At 38.8% G+C, this 12,101-nt stretch overlaps 1 protein-coding gene across 21 annotated transcripts in view; it reads right to left on the bottom strand.

The window, feature by feature from the left end:
- Positions 1 to 12,101, bottom strand: part of LOC149743917 (uncharacterized) — a 191,716-nt gene that overhangs the window by 176,330 nt on the left and 3,285 nt on the right. For 8 of the 21 annotated variants that reach the window (XR_016391667.1, XR_016391664.1, XR_016391665.1 and 5 more), the window contains exon 2: positions 8,431 to 8,521. Coding sequence is in view for 9 of the 21 variants with exons in the window: in XM_089906027.1 (XP_089762153.1) it covers positions 1,286 to 1,328; positions 8,431 to 8,521; positions 10,625 to 10,756 (266 nt within the window). In the remaining 12 variants the exon portion in view is untranslated. The other 13 variants (XM_089906027.1, XM_089906025.1, XM_089906028.1 and 10 more) reach the window with 7 other exon arrangements.

Below are 12,101 nucleotides of genomic sequence, written 5' to 3'. Positions count from 1 at the left end.
TATGAGATGAGAAGGGTGAGGACCCAGAGAAACGCCTTTGACAGAGGGGAGTGAGAGCATACTGAAGAACGTTTAGTAATAAACAATTCAGATGGGAGAAACGGATGGGTTACATCTAACAGATTTGCTCAAAGGAATTCTGGAAAGGCAAATATGTGAAAATGTATAGCAAAGACATGAAATGCCTTTTGGTCCCTAAATGGATTTCATTTCAAAGACGTGCATACTGCAAATACATGTACCATAACACTTCTCCGTCCACTTCTAGAATTTTCTAAAGCCTGACAGAACATCTGCAGAGAGAGGATGTCATTCCAAGATAATCGACTGCAAGTTACTAAATTAAGATAAAAATGTCCTTAACCTTGAACAGTTTTTAAAGAGATTTTAGAAGAAAGGAGCCCTCCAGGGGGTTGTATAACTATATAATTGTACCCTTTCTAAAAGGCTATTTACAGATACATAATGTTTCCCCTCCATTCTTTAAAGTAAAATATAGGATAAAAAAAAATAGTTTGGGGATAATATTTGTTTGGGACAGCAGGCACTGCTAATCAGTACCACTCTCTCCTTATTCCTTACTATCAGAGCCCTGGTTTAGGAGACCCCATTATCCTTAAGGCTAAGGTGGCCAGTTTAAAATCTGAGCTGATGAGATCTAAGTGCAAGTCTGCTGACCATCTGTGGTAAAAAATTTGCTCTCTGAGTTAGACACTGCCTTTCTTTTCTTACTTAATTTCTTTTTTTTTCCTTTTCTTTCTTCCTGCCCAAATTGTTGGAACACTACTGGAGATTCTGGGGTCACTTTGAAGCTATGTGGACGTGCTAGAGATGTGGAAGCTGGAAGAGCGAAGCAACCCAGTCCCCTGGTGATGCCCTTCAGCAGCTGGACTAACGCTAGAGGGACTATCTCCAAACTTCCTGCTACCCGTGGAAAGTAAGGTAAATCACTCATTCACTTTCTGTTACCTACTAACTGATCCAGAACTCTAACCACAGGGTTCTAGAACCCTTCTCAGTATCCCATAGTCATACTCATGTTCCAGACTCCTGATCATCAGACTTGCTTATAGCAGATGCATGGGGAGGGCGGGCTCTTCTGGAAGCCCTCATACTTCCTCCCCTACCCCCACCACACACAAATAATGATCTTTATGTCCACTCATCCTTCTATCTACACTCAGAGCCCAGGGCCCCCAGGAAGGCTTCACTGACAACCCTTTACTCCTCTCTACATGCAGAAAGGGTAGACTTCCTAGACTTGAATTCTTAATCTGTTACTTACCAGTTTAGGACGTGGGCAAAGTAGTTACCTTCTCTGGACACCCCTGTAAAAGAGGAACACTAAGTAGCACCTATGTACCTTACTGAAAGGATTAAATGAGCAAATGCAGGTAAAGTTATTATAATTTTTTCTTGGGTCAATCAATTCTAGCTGCTATTGTTACCTTTGACTAATTTAGGGCAGAGTCCCTTTGCCCTCCTGTGGTTCTCTGGGCCCGTCTCATTCACAACACACACAACCGCATACTGCAGCGTTTTGAAAGGTGGTTCTCAAAATGTGGTCCCTGGGCCAGCAATATCAGCCACACCTGGGAACTGGTTAGAACTCTGGCACTGGAGCCCAGCAATCTGTGTTTTAACAATATTCTCAGGCAAATCTGATGCACACTAAAGGTTGACGACAACTGAGAACATCTGTCTCAGACTCTCCTGGAGGCATTCACCAAAAATAGAGTTACAGGGCCTTACACCTGACCAGCTGGAGAAGGGGTCTAGTAATTGCCCTGGTTATCATGCTTGTCATGATTTTTCAGCACATAAATGTTTGAGAATCACTGCCATTTTGAATGTGTGTTTCACTTGTCTGTTTTTCCAGTGGACTTTACTTCCTTGCAAGGAAGGTTTGTGAAGATTTGTTGCTGTTGTTTGCATTATTAGTTTTATTATGCTAATTCTAGAATCTCTGGTGCATAGTGCAATCTCAGGCAGGAAGTAATGGCTCATTAAAACAGGTATCCCAAAAGTCTTAGTAGAACTTCAAGATTAATTCCTTCAGGAAGAGGTAAAATTGTCATTAGATGCAGATGATATGATACTATATATAGAAAACCCTAAAGACTCTACATGAAAACTACTACAACTGATAAACGAATTCAGCAAGGTAGCAGAATACAAGATTAACATACAGAAATTGGTGGCATTTCTTTATACCAACAATGAAATATCGGAAAGGGAATGTAAAAAAACAATGCCTTTTAAAATCACAACCCCAAAAATAAAATACTTAGGAATAAACATCACCAAGAAGGCAAAAGACTTATACACTGAGAACTGTAAGACATTAATAAAGGAAAGTGAAGATGATTCAAAGAAATGGAAAGACATCTCATGTTCTTGGGTTGGAGGAACTAATATTGTTAAAATGCTCATACTACCCAAAGCAATCTACAGATTTAATGCGATCCCTATCAAATTACCCATGACATTTTTCATGCAATTAGAACAAATAATCCTAAAATTCATACAGAACCATAAAAGACCCAGAATTGCCAAAGCAATCCTGAAGAAAAAGAACAACGTTGGAGGCATAGCCACCCCAGACTCAGACAGTACTCCAAAGTCACAGTAATCAAAACAGCGTGGTATTGGCACAAAAACAGACATATGGATCAATGGAACAGAATACAGAGCCCAGAAATAAACCCACACACCTCACTTAATCTTTGACAATTAATCTTTGACAAAGGAGGCAAGAATATATAATGGGAAAGAGACAGTCTCTTCCGCAAGTGGTGTTGGTAAAGTTGGACAGCCTTATATAAACCAGTGAAGTTAGAACACATCCTTTCACAAATGAACCTATCTACACACGAAAATAAACTCAAAACGTCTTAAAGACTTAAACATAAGACATGACACCATAAAACTTCTAGAAGAGAACACAGGCAAAATATTCTGACATAAATCATACCAATGTTTTCTTAGGTCAGTCTCCCAAGACAAAAGAAATAAAAATGAAAATAAACAAAGGGGACAGAATCAAACTTACAAGCTTTTGCACAGCAAAGGAAACCATAAACAAAATGAAAAGACAACCTACAGAATGGGAGAAAATATTTGCAAATGATGCGACCAGCAAGGGCTTAATTTCCAAAATACACAAACAGCTCATACAACTTGATGACAACAAAAGCAAACAACCCAATCAAAAAAATAGGCAGAAGACTTAAAGAGACATTTCTCCAAAGAAGAAATACAGATGGCCAATAGGCACATGAAAAGATGCTCAACACTGCCAATTATTAAAGAAATGCAAATCAAAACTACCATGAGGTACCACCTCACACCAGTCAGAATGGCCATCATTAAAAAGTCTACAAATAACATATGCTGGAGAGGGTGTGGAGAAAAGGGAACCCTCCTACAACACTGTTGGTGGGAATGTAAGTTGGTGCAGCCACTGTGGAAAACAGTATGGAGGTTCCTCAGAAAACTAAAAATAGACCTACCACATGATCCAGCAATCCCACTCCTGGGCGTATATCCAGACCAAACTGTAATTCAAAAAGACACATTCACCCTGATCTTCACAGCAGCAATATTCACAATAGCCAAGACATGGAAACAACCTAAATGTCCATCAACAGATGAATGGATAAAGACGATGTGGTACATATATACAATGAAATACTACTCAGCCATAAAAAAAAGAATGAAATAACACCATTTGCAGCAGCAACATGGATGCAACTAGAGATTATCATACTAAGCAAAGTAAGTCAGAAAGAGAAAGACAAATGCCATGATACCACTTATATGTGGAATCTAAAATATGACACAAATGAACCTATCTATGAAACAGAAACAGAATCAGAGACATAGAGAATAGACTGGTGGCTGCCAAGGGGGAAGCAGGTGGGAGAGGGATGAACTGGGAGTTTGGGATTAGCAGATGCAAACTGGTATATATAGATTGGCTAAACAACAAGGTCCTACTATATAGCACAGGGAACTATATTCAATATCCTGTGATAAACCATAATGGAAAAGAATATGAAAAAGAATGTATATACATATGTATAACAGAGTCACTTTGCTGGACAGCAGTAATTAACACAATGCTGTAAACCAAGTATACTTCAATAAAAAATAAGTTAATTAAATTTTTAAAAAGATTAATTCCTTCAGAAGAACAAGTACTACACATTCACAAAAAAAGCACCCTTTGAAAGTTTAAATTTTTGAATTTCTTTGCCACTTCCTTAGTTTTGATCATCTTGGACAATATACTTTTAATATTGACTTTTAAAAATAATTGTGTTTCAGTGTTTGCTATCCTTAGAGAGACAGAAACAGATAAGTACAACTAAATACTTATTTTTCAAAAGTCTCAAAAGTATAAGGGAAATGAAAGTAATTATATCTTCAAATGATTTTGGGGTATGTTTCTAATTCCATACTTCTGATGCGATTAAAGATTAAAACTGTATTAAGACATTTGAGACATGCCGCATTGGTATTAAATGAATTTAATTTTGCGTAAAGTGGTAGAAATATTTTCTTCAGCAAACATACCTGCAGATATAAAATCACAACCATAAATCTACAAAAAAGCAAGCTATTGAATGAAATCTGATTGGTTATTTCCCTGCAGTATGGATCTGCTAATAATTTAATTTACTACTTGCTAACAGAAGCCAAAATTTAAATATACATATATATATGTGTGTGTATATATATATCTCTCTTCAATTTTAAATCATTCATATATATGAACAAGTATACATACACATATATAACAATTGTTCGTATATATATATATATATATATATATATATATATATATATATAAACAATTTAAAGTAAAGAAAGTACATCTGGTGGCCTATTTTTTCCCCCCGATTTCTAAAGAACACCATATTCTATTCTAGGCAGTGGAATGTCAGTCCACCTTAAGGGCTGTTCAATGAGCATATCTGAGAAAGCACTGGTTTAGCCAATGATGTACTTATTGAGGGAGGCCCTAGTGCCACTGTCAAGAGCTTATCCACAGGAGAGATAAGAAGGTACTTGTTTGGTTTGTGAAAAGAAGTAGTGAGGAATGGCAGGTAGCTGCAGGCTGATGACACGTGATGTCCATATATATGTAGAACCAACACGCCCATAATTGCACCCATTTTCCATACCCAAATCCAAAGCCTTTATATCATTAATCCCAGGCAAAAATGGTAAGATTCATGTGTGTTACTATCCCACGGCTTCAAGATGCCTATAAACTCATATGAGTATGTCTTAGTTTTATCAGTGGAGGACAAACCAGGCTTCTATCACCAAGCCCCATTCCATAACAGGCAAACCAGTCCAAGACTTCTCTGAGTGCTGCAGGAGAGTCTATGGAAGGGGCGCTCACTCCACTGTGATGCCTAAAATGCCTTTGCACAGAGCAAACATTCAATACATGCTGAGTGAATGAATGAGTGAACTGGTGTCATAAAACAGGCTTATTTCAGGGAAATTCCATTCAACAGGCTGGCATTCCTTCCTACCCATCTTAACTGTTAAGCTTGCCATCAGACAAAAATTTAATTATAAAACGTTAGAGCTGAGGAAATTTTAGAAACTATCTACTCTCCAGAGGTATACAACTTTAATTTAGTGGTAAAAATCACTAGGAGTGATTTAGGAGTCTATCAGACCTGAGTCCAAATTCCACATCTACCATATTTTGGTGAGCAAATAACTACTCTGAGGCTCTGTTCCATATATGCATTATGGGATATCATAATAATACATACATTAATTGTATGACTATCAGGGGATGAAATGACACAATCCATTTGCCATGGTCGGCTAAGTAATTTGCACCAAGTAAGCACTCAAGACATTAGCCAACATTAATAGCGGAGAGATGAAAACAAAACTCTGGGACTGATGCCTACCCTAGTGGCCCCAGTGGTCATAATGACTTTCTTCCATTCAGCCTGCTCTCTTCTCACTAAGACTAAGGAAGAGAAGATGAACAAATTAGGAATAACAATTGGAAAATGGTTTTATACTCCCTGAATGAATGGAATTATAATAAAATGATTCATGAGTTCTGCAGAAATATGATGAGACTTTAGATCTTTATGTTAGTTCTCTACAAAACCAATTTATGGCCCTAAGATGTACCTTCCCACCCAGCCCCATCCTTACCAGGATCAAATATCATTGTAAATGGAAAAGTCAACAACACATAATCAACGAGCTAAGTTACAAGCCAGTGAAGTCTCGGAGGTTTGATAGAGAAAATTCAGATTTATCATTATATGTAAAAATAAGATGATATGAAGAACTCAATCTAAAAAATATTACCTGGAGATCTATAATCTCTACAATAGTGCTATAAAAAGTAAAGAGCTAGAAATCTATTTAGATGGTTTTCCTTATAAGAAAGCACTTTCTGTATAACTTTTAATGTACTATTGATGAGAACAATTCAACAAAATTCAAATAAATACCTGCAGATGTCCTACAAGAAGAAGAGAACAGAGTTAGATGTGACAGGGGATAACTGGACTTCAGGATGAGTAAGACCCTATACTTGACCTCAATAAATTAACATGAAATACAGTGGATGAGTCACGTACAGAATGTCAGAATTCTAAAAGGCCAAGCTAAGTACCAAAAGGAACATGTGGGGACTCTTAAGAAGGAAATAAAATATTGGTTAGTTGATTACGAAAAGGCAGAAGGGAGTAGGTTCCCTTTGGCTGCTCTTTGAAGAGATCACTTCCTTTCCCCCCTAGTCCTGAGGCTAGGGTGGCATGGGCAATAGAGGAATGTGGGGACTGAGAATCATTTCTACTCTCACCAGAGTGGCTGGAAGCAGATTTTCTTACCAGGATGTAGTAGTATGCTAATATTTAAGGGTTCTTGAGGTCAGAGAGAAGGGTTTGAATACTCCGGCTCCATCTCTTGCTGTGGGTCAAGTTTCTTACCTTTCCAACACCTCGGCGTCTTTACCTGAAAACTGGGGATGATGATAATGTCTCCCACCTGAGTGGAGTGTGAGAACTACATGATATAGTGCATACGCAGGGCTAAATTTGGTGCCTGGCAAACAGAAAGTGCTCAGTACGGCAGGCGAGTGTAGTGACAATAAAGGCAAAGATGACGGGGGTAGTGCCGGTGTTGCTTCTGCCCCCAGAACAGGCTCTGACTGGGAGAGAGTTAAAGCACCTTTGGGTTCATGGGGGTTTATATATAAGCAACGGTTGATCAATGTGAGCTGGTTGTCCAAATGATTATGTGCAATCTAAGAAAAAAATGGGCCTCGGATCTGCTCAGCTACTTAATAATATTAGCAGCGGTAGTAGTCAAAGAAGCTAAATTTTATTAAGTGTTTATATGCCAAACAACGTGCTGAACGTTTTAAAAGGATTTACTCACTTATTACAACGAGGCTATACGCTAGGTTCTGATAATGTTATTCGTCTCTTTCAGATGTTGACTGAGCCTCAGATGGGTTACAAAAGCACCTAAGATCCCGTTGTCAGTACATGACGGAAATGAGTTCAAATCCAGCCTGTCTGACTTGTTCTTAATCACTAAGGTATGAAATTAAGCATGTTGCCCTTTGCCTGATTCTCCTTCTGAGGCCTGAATATTTCACTTAGCTCTCTGAGTGCAGAAGAGAGAAAATTCTCTCTCCTTGACCCAACTTGGCATCAATATCCAACTCCCCTTCTCAAAATGGGTTGCTTCAACGAGCAGCAATGAATGCCGGGGTCGTGGACCAGTCACCTTGATGACTAAGAGTCAGACACTAGGGAAAGAAAATGCTCTGTGACAAACCTACCCTTGTACAGAAACAAGACAGAAATGGGGGAACAGGGCAGAAGATAATGGAATAAGGCATAGGAAAAATAGCACCTGGCATCGTGATAGTAATAATAATAATAGTAGTAGTAGTAATAGTAATAATAATAGACTTTACTATGCTCTAGGCATTGTATTAAGTGCTTGGTGTAAGTGACTTCATTTTAACATTGAAAACAAGTCTATGGGGATGAAATATTATTAACATCATTTTATACGCAGGAGTATTGAGGTTCAGGTAATCAGGTAAATTGCCCAAGCTCATATGGTTAGCAAGTGGAAAGCAGAGATTGGAACCAGCACCTACACTCCTAACCATTATGCTATAACCATTATGCTGAAGACATAAGAATTCCAATGGTCTTTCCCCATAACCCACTCCTGCACTCCAGACTTAAATAGTCCAAGATCAAGAGAGAGCAAGCTTGGAGTTGCCACTCTTCAGTGAGTGTCAATCATTTCAAAACAGTGTATTTGCTAACAAGATGCAGTTCTTGTGATAATCTTCTCAACCAGGTATCAAGAAACAGGAAGCAAAGATTCAAGTAACAGTATGTTCCTACTTACGAGGAAGGTGGGACAGCATAGTTGACACTGGGCTTAACTGTTCTGGAAAACGTGGTCCCAGTAGGCATACACGCTGGTACATTTTCCCCACCTACCAAATACAAAAGAATTATTTCATTTCCATGTTGCTCTTCAAAGTTCCACCTCATTCGTGCCTGTCATTCATCCTCTGGCCTCTTCCTGTCTCCATTTCTGTACAGAAAGGTGCTGAGTCTCTGCTCTCGGATACAAAAAGGGTGTGTTAGGAGAGGGAGCCATGGTACCTCAATGTCTTTTTTTTTTTTTCATCTTAATTCTATTATGCCAACTCCACTGAACTTAATTAGAGTGAATACAGAATTACACAATTACCCTCTGTTCTATTCTTCAGATGTTATATTTTGATAAAATTTACGACATGCTGCTCTCCCCTTGAACACCAGATGAACACTAGAAATGGATGTGTGTTGACATAAAATCTGTTATAATTACAATTCAAGTATAGCTTACATAATGATAGTGTTAACATAAAATTATAGATGTGTAGAGACAACGTGGTCATGCATTTTTTAGTATAAGTACATGCTTAGACCAATATCTGTTAGCGGAATGAAGATGGAAGAGAATTTTGGTTAAGCCACAAAGGCTGTTTAAGGACTTGCAGATAGCTAAGGGGAACTCAAAGACCAGTAAGATAGTATTTCCCCTGCATTCAATTGCAAATTCAGTTGCAAAGTGAAGGGAAGATGTGTAATTTCCCCTATGGAAATTACAAGTATTTCCCCTGCCATGTTTTCAATTGCAAAGTGAAGGGAAGACGTGTAATTTCCCCTATGGAAATTACAAGACAAGTACATTTTTTTCCTTGAATACCTGGGTAAATGCTTAAATTCTAATGTATACCAGTGATGCAAATTTTCAACTGAGTTTGATAAATCATAAAATAATAATTATACATACATGTATATAAAACTGCATGGAACTAGACAGTTCAGAATTACTTCTAATTAAAGAGGTACCCTATGGCAACTAACTTAAACCTTACAAAATATGGTTCCAAGTACCCTATCAGAGTGAAAAGTAGGAGACGGAAAGGTTTCTTGTAAATGTTTGTAGTCATGGTGTCTTAACTAAAACTACTGTGTCACAAATACTATTAAAATAATTGTGACATTTTATTCACTTTTACTGCAAACAACAAAACAAACTATAGGTATTTTTTCATTTCAGGTAATTATTTTAGCTAACAGTTATTCAATGTTTTGAGAAGACAGAGTGCTAACTGCATGACTTCATTTTATCTTTAAAATAGCGCTTCCATGTAATTATTCTTAATATCTCCATTGTATTAAAGTGTATCTCTAGTTCAGACCTTTCTTCAGAACTGCAGACTTGTGTATCCAACTGTGTACTCAGCATCTCTACTTGGACGTCACGAAAACATCTCAAATCTTATACCTCCAAAACTGGTCTTTAATCCCCCAAACATGCTCTACCCCAAACTTTTTCCATCTTGGGTGACAGTAACCACACCTTTCCAGTTTCCCAGGCCCTAAATCTCGAATTCACCCTTGACTCCCTCTTCCTTTCCATTCTTGCATTCAATCTACCACGAAATGCTGTCACAACCTTCCCAATGTGCCACTTCTGAGAATTACCAGCCGCTAGCAGCCTGGTGCAGGCCACCAGCATAGACCTCGAGGATCCTGTAGTTGCCTCCTGAGATTCTCCCTGACTCCACTCTCTCCCCACATCCTCAAGGCCACAGATAGAGTTATGCTTTTCAAACAAGAGACAGTTCATGCCACACCTCGGCTAAAATCCTGCCCCTGGCTGCCTACATTTAGAGTAAAAGACACAATGCATGTGATGGCCTCCCAGGACTTACCCAGTCCAACCCATCACATATCCGACCTCCAGCCCTCCTGCTGTCTCTTCCTCCCCACTGACTAAGTCAGCCAGGGTGGCCTCCTTGATATTCCTCCAAGCTGCCCGGCATATTTCTGCCTTAGAGTTTGGGGACTGGTTATTCTTGCTCCCAGGGAGTGGTCTCCCCATCATACATTCTGACAACTCTGTCACTTCAAGTCTTTGCTCAAATGTCAACTTATAAAATCCACCCTGACTACCCTATTTAAAATCGGAACCTACCTGTACACTCCTCCAGCACTCCCAACCCAAGCCTCTTCAGTGAGCTTCACATCCTTTTCCTTACCCCGTAGCGCCCGTCAACTTGTGACAAAGCACAGAATTTATTTATAACATCCGTTTCCACACGAGAGTGTAAGGAGGGAGAAAGCATGCAAGAAGGAGCACGCAGGCAAAGGCTCTTGTCTGATTTATTCATTGATACGTCCAAGTATAGAGAACAGGAAGATGCTTGATAAATAGTCCTGAAAAAGATACAGATGAGGAAACTAGTAGTGAAGCTCAGAAAGTTTAAGTAACTTCCTCAAGGTTCTAGAGCTAGAAGAGGGTCACAGTAGAATTCACACCTGGGGATGTCTAACTTCAAATCTCTTAGCCTCTCTGCTATCTTTTTTTTTTTCTTCTTTGCGGTACGCGGGCCTCTCACTGTTGCAGCCTCTCCCGTTGCGGAGCACAGGCTCCGGACGCGCAGGCTCAGCAGCCATGGCTCACAGGCCCAGCCGCTCCGCAGCATGTGGGATCTTCCCGGATCGGGTCACAAACTCTCAACCACTGCGCCACCAGGGAAGCCCCTCTCTGCTATCTTAAGTCCATGCAATTCAGGATTTGTTTTAATCAGTGCCATGGAAATTCTCACTCCACTGAATAGGATCACTAAAGTGTTCTCTGTCTAGATTTATATATATATTTTCCATTTAAACAAAGGAAACAGAAGAGGGGAATTCATCATGGGTTATTGCGGTAGTTTTACAGCAATTTTAGCAATAATGACATTTAAGTAATAGTGATATTTAACGATAGCATAATAATAATAAAATAATAGCTCTTAAATGTATTGAAGACGAATCGCATGCTAAACTCGGTGCTAAAATATATCCATGTATATTTTGTGCAAAATCCTTATGAATATTCTATCAGATGAGCTTTATGTGTAACTCCACCAGGCATACTTCTCTTATTCCGCTTTCAAAGATAAGGAAATTGATGAGAAGTGTGGTAACCGTTTGATCAAGATGAGACTGGTAATAAGTTGTGAGTATGAATTTAAATTCAGGTCTAACTCCAGAATTTGATTCTCAATCCATACATGAAAATTCTGATAATTCCTTTGATAAGGGTATGTTCTCTCCTGGAAAACATCCCCCATTATTGTCTGCCTGTGCTCATACCTTCAGAACACAGTCAACTTTGAAACATGATAAAAATGTTTAAATAGTGTGCTTTAATAAATGGAAATATCTTCATCTAAACAATAACACAAAAAGGCAGGCTGAGCCCTTTGAAGTGGCTTCGTTGCTATCTTCCATCCAGAACAAGAGAAGGAATCAACAGCTGCAGAGTAAAGAAAGCATGAAACCCAGAGATGGAGGATTCTGTAAATGACCAATTACAAGACTATTAAGCCACACTTCCACAGCAAGAGGCAAAATATTCCATTAAACTGAAAATTTTTCTACCGCTAACTCCAAGGCCCACACAAACATTAATGTTGCATTTATTAGGATGTATTTCCTGTGCTCTATCAACTTGACTTTCAGCAACTG

This window comes from Delphinapterus leucas, unplaced genomic scaffold (assembly GCF_059928025.1).
Source record: "Delphinapterus leucas isolate spDelLeu-1000000601 "Yukka" unplaced genomic scaffold, BTC_Dleu_Yukka2 spDelLeu_asBTCV2_sq53, whole genome shotgun sequence".
NCBI classification, from domain to species: Eukaryota; Metazoa; Chordata; class Mammalia; order Artiodactyla; family Monodontidae; genus Delphinapterus; species Delphinapterus leucas.
This window is presented reverse-complemented; position numbering and strand designations above follow the sequence as displayed.